The 13,940-nt window shown below is 37.0% G+C and overlaps 2 protein-coding genes across 2 annotated transcripts in view; one reads left to right on the top strand and one right to left on the bottom strand.

Annotated features, from left to right (window-relative positions):
• LOC116164137 (inactive dipeptidyl peptidase 10) overlaps positions 1 to 10,778 on the bottom strand; it is a gene marked incomplete at its 5' end in the record, with an annotated part of 46,012 nt that extends 35,234 nt beyond the window's left edge. Inside the window, 3 exons of the mRNA XM_031478276.1 lie at positions 9,143 to 9,521; positions 9,571 to 9,698; positions 10,677 to 10,778. Coding sequence (XP_031334136.1) covers positions 9,143 to 9,521; positions 9,571 to 9,698; positions 10,677 to 10,778 — 609 coding nt within the window. The remainder of the gene's footprint in view (positions 1 to 9,142; positions 9,522 to 9,570; positions 9,699 to 10,676) is intronic.
• Positions 163 to 4,805, top strand: LOC116158973. The gene is made up of 3 exons (XM_031471853.1): positions 163 to 560; positions 841 to 1,663; positions 3,482 to 4,805. The coding sequence occupies exons 1-2, from the start codon at positions 284 to 286 to the stop codon at positions 1,644 to 1,646; spliced, it is 1,083 nt and encodes a 360-aa protein (XP_031327713.1). The 5' UTR covers positions 163 to 283; the 3' UTR covers positions 1,647 to 1,663; positions 3,482 to 4,805.
• Positions 10,779 to 13,940: the final 3,162 nt, after the last annotated feature.

The raw sequence follows: 13,940 nt of genomic DNA, 5'->3' as shown, positions 1-13,940 counted from the left end.
TATGTATATATTTAATTATATTCGCGCTCCGCCCTCTATGATCTAAGACATGTAGTAGGCTTCCTGCGTACAAACCATCACATTTTAAAGAAACTAAATCCTCCCAAGCGCCTCCGTTGTCGGTAGGGAAGAACTCATTGTGCTTTTTTGTGTAACAAACGCCACATTGTTTTTAGTTTTCGTAAATCATCTGATTTCATCCGGATTTTCTACGGTTTTAATTATATTTTTACACCGTTTTCATTAACGTTGTTGGTGTGAATTTTAAGTGTTTAAGTTATTTATGATGGATCACGAGGATGACTCCTCTTCTTCTGCTTCACGTGATCGTGAAAATTTTAGCGAGCGTGATTTACTCTCACGTATCAAGCGACTGGAAAAGAAGCTAAAAAGGAAAAAACGTCGGCGCAATAGACGTTCACGGTCTCGCTCCAGGTCTTTACATCACTCATCGAGACAACGTAGAACATCTTCGGTTGAGATGGGTTCACCTGTTGAATTTGAAAGCCGTCCTGCTTCTAGCCTTGATACTCCACAGATTGCTTCTGTTTCTAATATGGGTAAATGTAATTTTTTTTTACATTTTGTTTTAGATACTGTTTGCGGTGCTTACAAAATTTTACACTTAAGCTATAAGCTTCATGGAGCATTCAATTATGTTATAAACATAATTTCCAACAGCATAGTTGTTGGTTCCTTTTGTCTTGTCAAGGGCCGTTACTGGGTCCTGTTAGCTATAAGCTTTTAAATAAATTGTGCTATAAGCATAATTTCCAACGACATAGTTGTTGGTTATTCACATTAAAGTCGATATTTGGTCCTAATTGAGACACTTTTCAGGGTCTCTTAATGACATACTGCCATTGCCACAGCCTGAAATGACTGAGAAACAGGAATCTCTTTCGGAGAATATTCTTGCCTTATTAGGTGAAACATCTTCAGCTACAAATATTGGAACTGCGATTCATCCAGAAGTTGCAGTGAGGTGGAATCGAATTTTGAAGGATGGATTATCAGATGATGTTCGTAAAGGACTCCTTCAGAAATACCCACCATTAGCGAATGTGACTAATGTACCAAAATTGAATCTCGAGGTACGAGGTGCTCTTTCGGAAGCAGCAGTACAGAGAGATGAAAGACTTATTTTAAAACAGCAGCAAATTTCAAGTTGCATAGCAGCACTGGGTCCCCTCGTCTCTCATTTTTTGGAGGGAATTGACACAAACAACTCGCTTCTGGAAACAGCAAGTGATGCAGGTCGACTGCTAGCTGATCTGTTTCATTCAGAATCCATGTCGAGAAAAATTTTGTCGTCATCGGGACTGAACAATAAGCTACGTAATACGGTTCTCTCTGGCTCAAATGACGAGTGGTTGTTTGGTACCGATCTTGGAGAGCGGATTAAATCTGCAAAAGTATTGGAAAGGTCTTCCGCCGAACTAAAAACTAAGACTCCATCGGCCAAACCGTCTACCAGCTATAATTTAAACTCCAAACGTCCGTCCTTTTTTCCACCTCGTCGAATTCAGAAAGTTCCCTTCAAACAGGACGGACGACGACAAGCCTCACAGAAGGGACATCTTCCTCGGTCGTCAGGAAGGAATTACAGACGCCCTTACAAGAAAGACGATGCGAAGAAATATTGAATACGACAGTCAGCAATGTAAGTAAAAATACTACACATGCTGGTCGTTTAGCCCTTTTTGTTGCGGAGTGGTCTAAAATTACATCAGACCCTATTCTTTTGAGTTGGATCAGAGGGTATCGCATTCCATTTACTCAAAAGATACTTTCATGCCCTAGCCCTGCTGAAAAATCGTGGACATCAACAGAAATATTAGAAATCAATACAGCTTTGTCACATCTATTAGAAATTGGAGCAATTCGTAGGTGTTCTCCATGTAAACAACAATTTCTGTCTTCTATTTTCTTAGTACCTAAGCCAGACGGTTCAAAACGTCTTATTTTAAATTTAAAAAAGTTAAATAGTTTTATACGTGTGCAACATTTCAAAATGGAAGATAGAAATGCAGCTAGCAAGCTACTTCACTCTGGATTTTTCATGGCAACTTTAGATCTCAAAGAAGCTTATTTTCTTATACCCATATGTACTGCTCATAGAAAGTTTATTAGATTTCAATTTATGAAAGAATTATATGAATTTCAATGTATACCTTTTGGCTTGTGTACAGCCCCCTATGTATTTACTAAATTGTTAAAACCTATTGTCGCTTACCTGCGATTACTAGGTTTTTCATCGGTAGTTTATTTAGACGATTTTTTGTTAATTGGACGATCTAAAGAGCACTGTACAGAGAATGTTGTTAATACTGTATCCCTTTTAGAATCTCTGGGATTTGTGATAAATTTCGAAAAGAGTAAACTTCAACCCTCTCAGCAGTGTCGGTTTCTAGGTTTTAATTTTGATACTAATTCTTTAACGCTAAGCATTCCTGATGACAAAAGTTTTAAAATTATTTTATTTATTAAGGATGTACTAGCAAAAAAATATGTGTTCTGTTCGTAAGTTTGCACGTTTATTAGGAATGCTTGTGGCAATTTGCCCTGCAGTGCCGTATGGGTGGCTGTATACAAAAAGGTTGGAAAGGGAAAAATTTTTAGGTCTAAGAGGATCCAATAATTACAATCGTCGTTTGACGTTTTCAAATAATTGTCGAAACGATCTGATATGGTGGAAAGATCACATGTCTGAAGCTAGACAATCCCTTTTACCAAAGCGTTACTGTTTAGAAATTTTTAGCGATGCCAGTAATTCAGGTTAGGGTGCAACTTGTAATAAAGAGAAAACCTATGGGTTTTGGACACTGAAAGAACGGTCATATCATATTAATCATTTAGAATTGCTAGCAGCATATTTTGCTTTAAAATGCTTTGCTAGTGACAAATCAAATTGCAGTGTCTTATTAAGAATAGATAATACTACAGCAATCTCCTATATTAATCGTATGGGAGGAGTCCAATACCCTAGGCTCTCTGATATTGCTCGTGAAATCTGGCAGTGGTGCGAATCGCGAAAAATATTTATTTTTGCATCTTACATACCATCTTCTGAAAATATTGAAGCAGATAGAGAATCACGTCATGTGGTCCCTGAAACAGAATGGGAACTAGGTAGTTCTGCATTTGATCAACTTGTAAAAATGTTTGGTTACCCAGACATTGATCTATTTGCAAATAGAATTAACTCAAAATGTAAAACTTTTGTTTCATGGCATAGAGATCCCGATGCCCTTACTGTTGACGCGTTTACAATCTCTTGGTCAAATTTAAAATTTTATGCCTTCCCACCTTTTTCATTAATACTCAGAACTCTGCAAAAAATTATTGCAGACCGAGCTACAGGTATTATTATTGTTCCTCTGTGGAAGACACAGCCATGGTTCCCTACTTTTGTTAGCTTATTAGTTGAGAAACCCTTAGTGTTTTCTCCAGATAGTAATTTATTATGTTCTCCCTTTAGGTGTCTACATCCGCTTGCAAAGACGCTTTCCCTGGTGGCAGGACGTATATCAGGAACACACTCCTCAAGAGAGGAATCCCAATACAAGCTGTAGACGTCATGCTATCATCGGTTACAACTTCTACTATGCGACAGTATTCTACAGGATTGAAACGCTGGTGGTGTTTCTGCGCATCAAGAAACATGGATAATACTGTGCGTGATTTTTCACGCGTATTACTATTTTTATCAGAAGAATTTCAAAGAGGGGCCTCTTATGGAACTCTTAACTCCTACCGATCAGCGCTAGCATTTCTTCTCTCTCCAGCAGTTGCTGTTGACCCAGATATTAAAAGGTTTTTCAAAGGCATCCAATTGTTAAGACCTACTATGCCTCGCTATGAAGCTTCTTGGGACCCTCAAGTGGTGTTAAAGTATTTGTCTAGCCTTGACTCAAATAATATTCCATTGCCTATATTATCTCAAAAGTTAACTACTTTAATAGCCTTAGCCACGGCACAGAGACTGCAAACCTTATCTGTGATTGATGTCCGAAATATAATAGAGCTTCCTAGTGGCATAGAAATAAATATTCCAGACCGACTAAAAACATCTCGACACTCTACTTTCCAACCAATTTTGTTTTTTCCACACTTTAGAGATAACCCTCAAATCTGTGTAGTACGTAATATTAAAATTTATTTAGAAAAAACGACGTTGCTGAGAGGCTCTTCTAATCATCGCCTTTTATTAACATTAAAAAGACCTTTTCGAGCCGCAACCGCTCAGACCTTGAGTAGGTGGATAAAATGCATTTTACAAAAAAGTGGAATTGAAACTACAGTGTTTACGGCCCACTCTACTCGTCATGCGAGTACGTCAGCAGCAGCACGGAAGGGAGTGCCTTTAGACGTTATTCATAAAACGGCGGGATGGTCTACCACGTCAGCAGTGTTTGCCAAACACTACAATAGACCACTTATTAATAGGAGTGCGTTTGCAACTGCGGTTTTATCGTGATATACGATAGTTTATATAGTAATTTAGTTTAGTTATTTTAATAGTTAGTTGTCAGGTTAATGTAATAAATTCATTAATCAACAATGAGTTTGTGTGTGTCGCTCAAGCTTTAAACATCTACATGTCTTAGATCATAGAGGGCGGAGCGCGAATATAATTATATGATCAAACGAACTTACCTGTTGTGAAGTTCGATCATAATTATATGAAGCGCTCCGCCTGAGATGATCTAACCCTCCCAACCCAGAATGTTAACATTGACTTATACCCAGATCATCTCTGAGCGACACCTAGCTTTAAATAAATGAGTTCTTCCCTACCGACAACGGAGGCGCTTGGGAGGATTTAGTTTCTTTAAAATGTGATGGTTTGTACGCAGGAAGCCTACTACATGTCTTAGATCATCTCAGGCGGAGCGCTTCATATAATTATGATCGAACTTCACAACAGGTAAGTTCGTTTGATCATATAATAATAACGATTATCATAGATGTGTTAATGCCAAAAACATTGCATTCGTAGGTAATTCGAAGTTTTAAGAGTAGCTAATTAGTTGTAAGTGCAAATTAATGCGCACCATTGGAAGTGCAGTAGATACGCGTTTTTATTCATTTTGCTTTACGAGAAGTTCCTAGAGCTAAAATTAATAATTTCCATTGAGTGTAAAATGCCTATTATTTGCGTTTTATGTTTATTTAAGTGTAGGTACGCCTCACCTACACGATTAATTAGGATGTCATAAAGGTTTTTGGTATAAAATTTTATAATCGACCAATTTCAACGCATAATCAAACAAATAATTAGGAATTATGATTTGCATTCGAATGCATAAGAAACTGGCCTTTGCATTTAATATTTTTGTTATTTGCTAGGGTAAATGGGCCAGTTCACTTGTCAATTAAAATAAGAAATACAATGTATACAAATCTTTATTTTCCTCTATCAATAAGTACGTCAAGTACGAGGTACATTTAGGTTCATTTAAGCGAGGCGTCGTAATTCATAATTCTTGCTTATTAGCTACACACTTAATTTTTTAGGCATTCTCCTGTATTGGACTTCTTGGCTTTAGTTGTATTTTATTCAATTTTCGCTGTACATCTAGCACTTCTAAATTCCACTTCAACTTTTTAATTTTATTTAGTAAATCGTCTATTCCCTGCTCACTTTCGCAGTTATCCTATTTACTTTTGACATGCTTACTGGTACCTATTCTTTATGAATATGACTTCTACGGTGTTCTGCTAAACCCTTTATACGCACCATTACCCAACAAATAAACCACGATCGAGTTACAACCTTCAATGAGCATAGTTCAGAACCACTTTAGTTTTCACAATCGACCTGTTACCTAGAACGCAATGATCACAACTACTCAAGGTTCCGCTTGACCCAAGTTCAGAACCATTTGACCTTGACGTTAACTCATAACCACTTTAGTTCAGGCAAGAACGTTTGACCTTTCAGTGACATTGATTTTTTAGCAGAGTTTCAAACCCACGTCCACGTTGCACCTTCAGTGACATTGATTTAGCAGATTTTCAAACACACGTCTACGTTTGACCTTCCAGTGACATTGATTTTGAATCGGCTATACTATACTACTAATTAGAAGAAGCGTCACATAAAATTGCAGTTGCAGATCACCGTCACACCGCGTGGTGTTTGTTTTGGTTTTTTAAGTGCATATGTTGTTGTTTTCATACTCTCAGTGCTCACAAGGGATTAGTGCCAGTGTGGTGATTTATCGATCTGCATGTTCACTATACAGTAAGTAAATATTTTTTATGATAAATTCAACTTCAAAAGTAGAAAATTTGACAGAAGACATCAAATTAAATCCGTGTACAATGATTTTTTAGGTTTTTAGGATCATCTCAGGGAATTGGTCTTAAGAGTACCAAAAGACAAGCACCTCTTGACAGATTCTGATCTCAAAAGTGAAGACAACATGAATTTTGCATCCGCAGAAAAAATGTGCAGTTTTAAAGTAATTGGACAACTGAAAAGGGAAATTCCACAAAGTGAGGGTAGTGTAGCAAGCTTATGCACAATTCCAACACTCAGTTGCATACCAGACTATCGGATCTGGTATGTATTTTTTACTAGAATCTGGAGAGCCTGGATTAAAGGAAAAAAAGAATATAAAATAACAGACAACTTTTTGTCCAGTAATTGTTACCTATGCATCGAGATGAACGCTCAGGCTTTGATTATACTAATACTGAATCTTAAAAGCGGCAAGTTAAAACCAGAGATGTTCAGTATCACTATTTTTGGTAGCCAAGCATGTGAATCCTTATTTCGGGCTGCAAGGTCCATGACCTCTACGTACTCAACAATAATCAATGTTAGTATAAAGGATATGCTAAACAGAATTGACAGAATTAAGACAACAGTTGATACTATAAACGATCTGAGGTGGACGTTTACATTTCCAAGGGAAGACAAAAAATTGAAAAACAGACTGATGAAAGAAAATTTACCACATGAGGAAGAAATTAGCAATTTGGATATCAAAGCTACTGTTGAAGAAGCTCTACAAAATGTCATAGAGGACATAACATTTTTTGGAATCACGATGGAAGACGATTGGAAATATATGCAGGTGCCCTTAATAAGACGGAAAGAAAATACCGAAGTTACACAGGAGGACGAAAATATCGACCAAGACGACATTGGAGTTGACGAAAACCCAGAAAAAAATGAAATTGACCAAGATGTGTCAAAAACAGACAATCTTAGTTATGATGACGATATAGTTATGGAGTTAATTTCGAATGACATTTCTAATGAAGATCCAGAATGTGATACTTTGGAAACGAATTGTATTAGTTTAAAAGACTTTTCTGAAAAAGTACATATAATATATAATAGTGTATCAGAAATATCGCCGTATATAAAAATCACCGTCGGTTCTTCGATTATTAAAGTCATCGTACTGCTGGCTTTTAGATCAGTCTAACGACGGAGTGAGTACTGACCGCTTAAAAAGATTTATAGGCAGTACAATGAGAACACCTTCCAAACATTCCCAACGAATGTTGACTCTGAAAAAGCCTATAAACAGAAGCTACCTATGGATCAAGCTGGTGACACAAGCAAGCGTTTTCAAATGTGATGCAGTGTAAATCGAAAAGATTGCATTACTTTGTGAAATTGGCAAAAGGGACATTTTCATATTGCGATATTGCTAAAAAAATGTCGTGTGGCCGAACAAAAAGTACTGCCATCTGCGAAAATGTACTTGCACCGCTTTCGCTACAAGAAGTAATAACAGAGCTGGACAATGGTTATTTTTTGATTGCTAGTGATGCCTCAAACAAAGGCAATCGGAAAATGTTTCCTTTGTGCGTTCGATATGCGTTTCCATAAAGGATAATTCCGATTTATTAAGGGCAGCTAGATCGAATCAAAAATATAAAAGGAAATTTGTAAAATAGTTCTGCAGTTATTAAAAAAAAATTAAATAAAATGTGTGTACAATCTGAAACTTATTAGGTTAGGTACCCATTTTTCCCAACAAGTCTGTATGTCGAATATCAACGGGTAGTGTTTAAAATATTGAAATGCTGCATTTAATGGTCTAGTCTATACATTGTTGTGCCGTCTGAGAAAGACGTAAATGAGTGTAAAATCACGTATAAAACTACTAAAATTTCCCGGGGGAGGTCCCCCCCTTCTCCTGGCGAGTATTCTAGCAGCGCCCCCCCCTCCCCCGTGAAACACACCGGGACCACCGAGTTACATAACATTCATAGTGAATCATACAAAACCTTTTTATATGTATCTCCTACCATCGATCGATTATGTTCGGGATTTCGGAAATCAAAAAGTAGCATCCCTATTTGGAGCAGAGATTGAAATTATTCAGGGATTTAGCTGTGTCCTGGGAAAATTGTAATGAGAGAGCTAGCTAGGTTTAAGGTGTTGTGTGTATCGTTCATTTTGACTGGGCTATTGCACACAGCGATATGGACATACTATTTTCACCAAAAAATATCATTAGGAATGATAAATCAATTGAAACAATTACTCAAAGAATAGTACCATTTGTATTTCTGCCTACGATCTCAATTGAAAAACATAATTTTTGTCGTAGTATTGGCACACAGTTCGCAAAATAGGACCGTTAATTGGTTTAACGACAAGCATGGGAATCTTAAGTTATAAATTAATGTGCAGACTAAAATATATAATTGATTTCTCTAGCTGATTTGTTAATTATAGTGTAGCGTGACAAAAAATTGAGTACAAGAAAAAGTTCTTTCACTGCACACTATATTAAACAAGCTTTCCATTAAGTTCAACTACAGGACTAATAACGAGCACCTTAATCAGGCAGAAAAATTTGCACGATAACGAGCATGAAAGAAATTAGTGTAATCTCGCATAGAATCAATATAAGCAACAGGTAAGGAATGTACAAAACATTTTCTACCTGTTGCACACTCCCTATTCAAACGTATTTCGTGTCACACGCAATTACAAATAGGAAAACTACTAAATGTTTCACGTATTTAACTTTTGACATTCGTTCATTATTCGTGTTTATCAATGACCGAAATACGTGACTTATTATAGCGCTTCCCTATAATATCAGGTTATTGATTTTATTTAATTAATTTATAGAGCATTACAAAAATGTCAACTTGTGCTTACCTTTGGATACCTTAACGTTCTTATAGTTGGATATAAGGCTTTGTTATTTTTACTGTCATACCACGGATAATTGTACTCTCCAACATTTGTATCGTTGAAAGATAGGTATAACAAATATTGTCCATCCGCAGAAAACCACATGGTGTGGTCAGTTTTGAGTATTTCAGATTCATATATCCAATCCGGTACTCCGTTGAATATTAAATTTGGTTGTCCAGACGTAGTTATTCTGCAAACTAAGTCCTTGTGTATTTTAGGTTTGTAATAAATGTCGTTATCGTGTATAAATGCGATACTGACGCCGTCGGGCGACCATGTTACATATTGAAGATGGGGAGCGTTTTCGTCAAGCTCCACTGGCGATAGTGGTTTTCTAAACCTAAAAACAGAAATGAGCGATATTCATTTTGTCTATTTCGATAACGTACCGGGTTGATATTTCGTAAACGTAGTACCTTGCTAACTTCGAGTATTTGTAGATATACTTTAGATCACTTATGAGAAGAACGTATTTTAAGTCACTTGATATTTTAAAATCGACCGCGTCATACTGCCTCTGCAACAAAAATGCCACATAAGAAGAGGTAATTATGCACATCGTCAAATTATGATTCGACGGAGCGTCATGACGCCTGTATTAAAAAATAACCAGAGCGTTTTATCCACTAAAACTTTTCCGCACCCATGGATGACTGGATGCTGTGCCCACAATTAACGAACGAACAGCTTAGTATTAAACATATGTCATTTGTAAATAGTCTCTTCCAAGCCGCCGTTTTCGAGAATTGACATTTGAAGTTTTAACACCGCTGACGGATGCGTCTCGTCGACATCTATCATTTTCGCTTTGTGAGTACTCTCTTCTGACAATCCGTTTTGTGAAATATTTGCATTTGAAGTTTTCAGTCCTCCAACGGATGCGCTTTCTCGACATCTATCGCTTTCGCTTTCAAAGTAACCTTTTTCATAACGCACCCGACTATTGACATGTTTGTCGCTAGGAATCGACTTGCTTTTAATCGCTCCACAAATAAGAAAGATGATTCACTAAATTGTCTTTTCCCAAAAAGTTCGCATGAAATTTAACTTTTGTACATCAAGGCAATGTGTTCAGCAGTTCCCACGATGAAATTGATGCATAAATAGAATTTACTCTACAAACTTAACCAAAAAGGGAGTATGACAGCAATACTAGAAAATCTAGTTCGTGTGCATCGAGCCAATTTGTTTTGCCGTTTTCCGGATGAAATTGGTGAATAATTGGAAATTTTGCTCCAAGTTTAAGCATCATCATGAAGTGTTTAGAAAAGACATTTCTTGCTGCAATAACCGGAGCCGTATATCTACCACAGAGATGTCAAGGAGCTTTGTACAACTTTTCATTGCCGAGATTTCGTCCCTCATACGGAGGGGCGGACGTAATAGCGCAGTTTATTTTTTGAAAAATGCCCTTCAGACACGACATAATAAAAAGAAAATCCGCACAGGAGTAAAGTCAAAGCATTCACTCAAATTACTTAATACAGTTACTTACGAATGTGGAATTTGTCATTAAAATTTTTGTTGTCAAGTTATCCGCATTGTAAAGTGTGATTCCACCATACGAGTCCCGGTAAACGAATTCGGAATCTGAAACAAACGAAACAAAAATTAGGAGTCATTCAAAGTGATTCCATTTGAAAAATCAACCGAAGTTACTTAGTCATGGTACAATGAAAAAAACCATTGAAACATTTACTTGGTTTCAGTTGGGTTTCTAACAGTCGTCTAAAATAACTTGAGTAATGTAATGTATCTGGATCAACTTTCAGGAATAAATCAACCCAGTTCTGCAATTGGCGCATTAAAATAAATTTGAAAGGGAATATTTCCGAGAATGTCATGTTGACATTTTTCTTTGGAAAGGTATGAGTGATTAGAATGTGATTAGTATGTTTCGGGCATTCTGTCGGCTACTCCGAAATAGGTTTTCCTAATTTGTAAGGTAAATACCAAAGTAGTATAGAACAACTTAAGACTTTCTGCAGGGGCACCTCTAAAAAGCATTATGCGGGTCACTCTGTTATTGGGCACAAACCTGTCGAGGACCCAGAAGAAGAGAGGGACAATACATAAATAAGATAAAGAAAAATGCCGATTTAGGCCCATTTCACAAAGGACCGATGATCAGGCGAATTTAAATTGTTTTTCAAGAAAGAGTATCATATCAGTCGGTAAACATGTATTTGAGAAGAAACGCACTATATCGAAACCGCTGATACGCATACGCTACGAGCAGAATAGATGCCCGTGATAATTCATTGCTCGACCGTACGTGTTATTGGTCCTAGGCTCGTGTCACAAAGGATCGTTTTAATTTTTGGATATTCTTATCCGAATATAATGTGTTGTTTGCAACGCCATCGTTGCCTCCATGGCATAGCCGAATTTTATAAAAGTAAAGCGGTGGTTTACAGGGGATCTCTTGCCTTTTGCATCTTCACAAGTTACATTTGTAAATACCAAAATGTTGAACTTTTCCGTAAATTTATTTTGCGTTCATACCGTTTAATTTTTGCTTTTAAATTAAGTTTACCGCACTATATCTACAGCTTTTCATTTTTCTTGCACAGTAATGTTTACCGCTGGGTTTAATTACAAGATAAGCGTTTTGTTACTTTTTTCATTAATTATAAGAGGGTATATTGTTTCGCTTTCCTGCATTTGCTTTCCCGTAGATACCGCTACCGAATCCGATTATTTGGTGTGCGCTTTAATTTTGCTTTAGCATTCGCCAATAGCCGACCTCCGCTTGCTCTTTAGGGTTCCTGAAGCCGCCATTTATTTAAGTTCACCGACTGCGTGCGAACTGCCGAAGTTCGTCGCATCGCGTGCTGCCAACTGTAATGAATTTATATGGGCAGAGTCGTCCTTAGGGTGGGGCGAGTGGAGCGGCCGCGATATAATAATGTACAGATATACGTTCCTAAAATATCTATTTGATTACCCGTCCAATATGTTAAATTAAAAAACCTACGAACTAGATTCTCATTAGTACGAAATAGTCATCAGTCTCGAACAAAATATTGCAAATGCAAAATATCGTTTGATAGCGGCGGTGGTGTAATGGAGCCTCGCGCCTGCCTATAAGTGAAGTGAGCCATGCTTGCATGATCTCCTCCCCTTCCTTTTGCCGAGTTGCAGTCAGTATCAATGCACGATGCACCCGACCCATGATACTACAACTTAACAAGATATGATCACGCGCACGATCTGTTCTGTCTCCGTTCCTCCGCTGACGTCAACGCGTGACAAACTTTGAGTGCGCTTATTAGTACAATGCTTGAATGTTCGCATTTCATTTGGTTTATTTCGATTTAATTTATGAAATTTTGTGATTGCATTTTACTGTACGATTTATTTTAAATACATTCTACAATGGTCTACTGTGCAGTTGTGAGTTGTACCAATAATAATAACAAAAAAAATAAAACTTTTCGTCGAGCTTCCGATATTTTAGTTTTCCAAATGATAATGAAATTTGCAAATTATGGGTGCAAAACTGTTATCAAAAGCAGGATTTTAATATTAAGAATGCTAGGATATGTTCGAATCATGTTTCGGATGACGATTATTGTATCAAAGAGAAACTTTTGCAACTGCCCAGAAATAAGTGGAAGAAGATGCTGTACCTTCAATTAATCTGGCAAAATCTGCTAAACTTAAAACATCTGAGCAGATAGCCCGAGATGAAAGAACGAAACAAAGGGATTTAATTAAAAATATACTTACATCATGAAAACGCAAAATACAACTCTGACAAAAATGGAAAGGTCCTGTATTTTACTGTTTGATGAAATGAAAATACAGAGTATTTATGATTATGACAAAAAAATGACACTATTGTGGCTCCAACTAAATATGTACAAGTGATAATGGCTCGGGGGATATGTGCAAACTGGAAGCAACCAATATTCTATGATTATGGTCGCAAAATGACAAAAAATTTAATTTTTAAAATAATTACAAAACTGGAGAATATTGGCTATTCTGTATATGCCCTTAATTATGACTTGGGTGGAAGCAACAGGGGACTTTGGAATTCTCTCAATATCTCTGAAGAAAATACTAGCTTTGAGAATCCAGTCAGCCACAAAGCAGTTCATGTATTCGCAGACACACCACACATGATAAACTTTTAAGGAATCATTTCCTTGATAGTGGCTACTTTTTGAATGGAAAAACAATTAATTCTAAACCAATTGTGGATTTATTGCAGAACACCCAAAATTTAGATTTAAATATCGCTCATAAGCTTAGTGCAGATTTATTGACTGTAAAAGGTAAGGTTGAGTAGAGAATCTTACAAAATATTCGAAGGTACATATATTTACGTTTTAGGTGCGCAACGGCAGAAAGTTAAAAACGCTACAAACTATTTTCCCATACAATTTCAAACGCCATTTCTAGATTGGGTATGCTTGGTATTTACGAAACAGAAAACAACTGGTCTGAGTGCTCCGAGTTTTTAAAAACTGTGAATGACTGGTTTGACGTGTTTAACAGTCAAGTCCCATATCTAGATTCAAGGGATCGAGTTAAAGGTTTGAGAAATTGTCGTATGCTTAACTAATACTGTGTGGCGCTACTGACTTGGCTTTCGGCGCCACTGGCTACTAGCGATTGCCGCGCCATCTACGACAGTATAAAGACGAACCGCGCACAACAAACGAGGTCTTATTTCCTCCGGTTCGATTCTGAATACTGTGTAAGTAAACTTTCTAAACTACATTACTGGTGTTTTCTTTATCCTTCGGAT

Source organism: Photinus pyralis, unplaced genomic scaffold (genome assembly GCF_008802855.1).
Source record: "Photinus pyralis isolate 1611_PpyrPB1 unplaced genomic scaffold, Ppyr1.3 Ppyr1.4_LG1, whole genome shotgun sequence".
NCBI lineage: Eukaryota > Metazoa > Arthropoda > Insecta > Coleoptera > Lampyridae > Photinus > Photinus pyralis.
The sequence above is the reverse complement of the archived record's forward strand: the minus strand, read 5'-3'. Positions and strand labels throughout refer to the sequence as shown.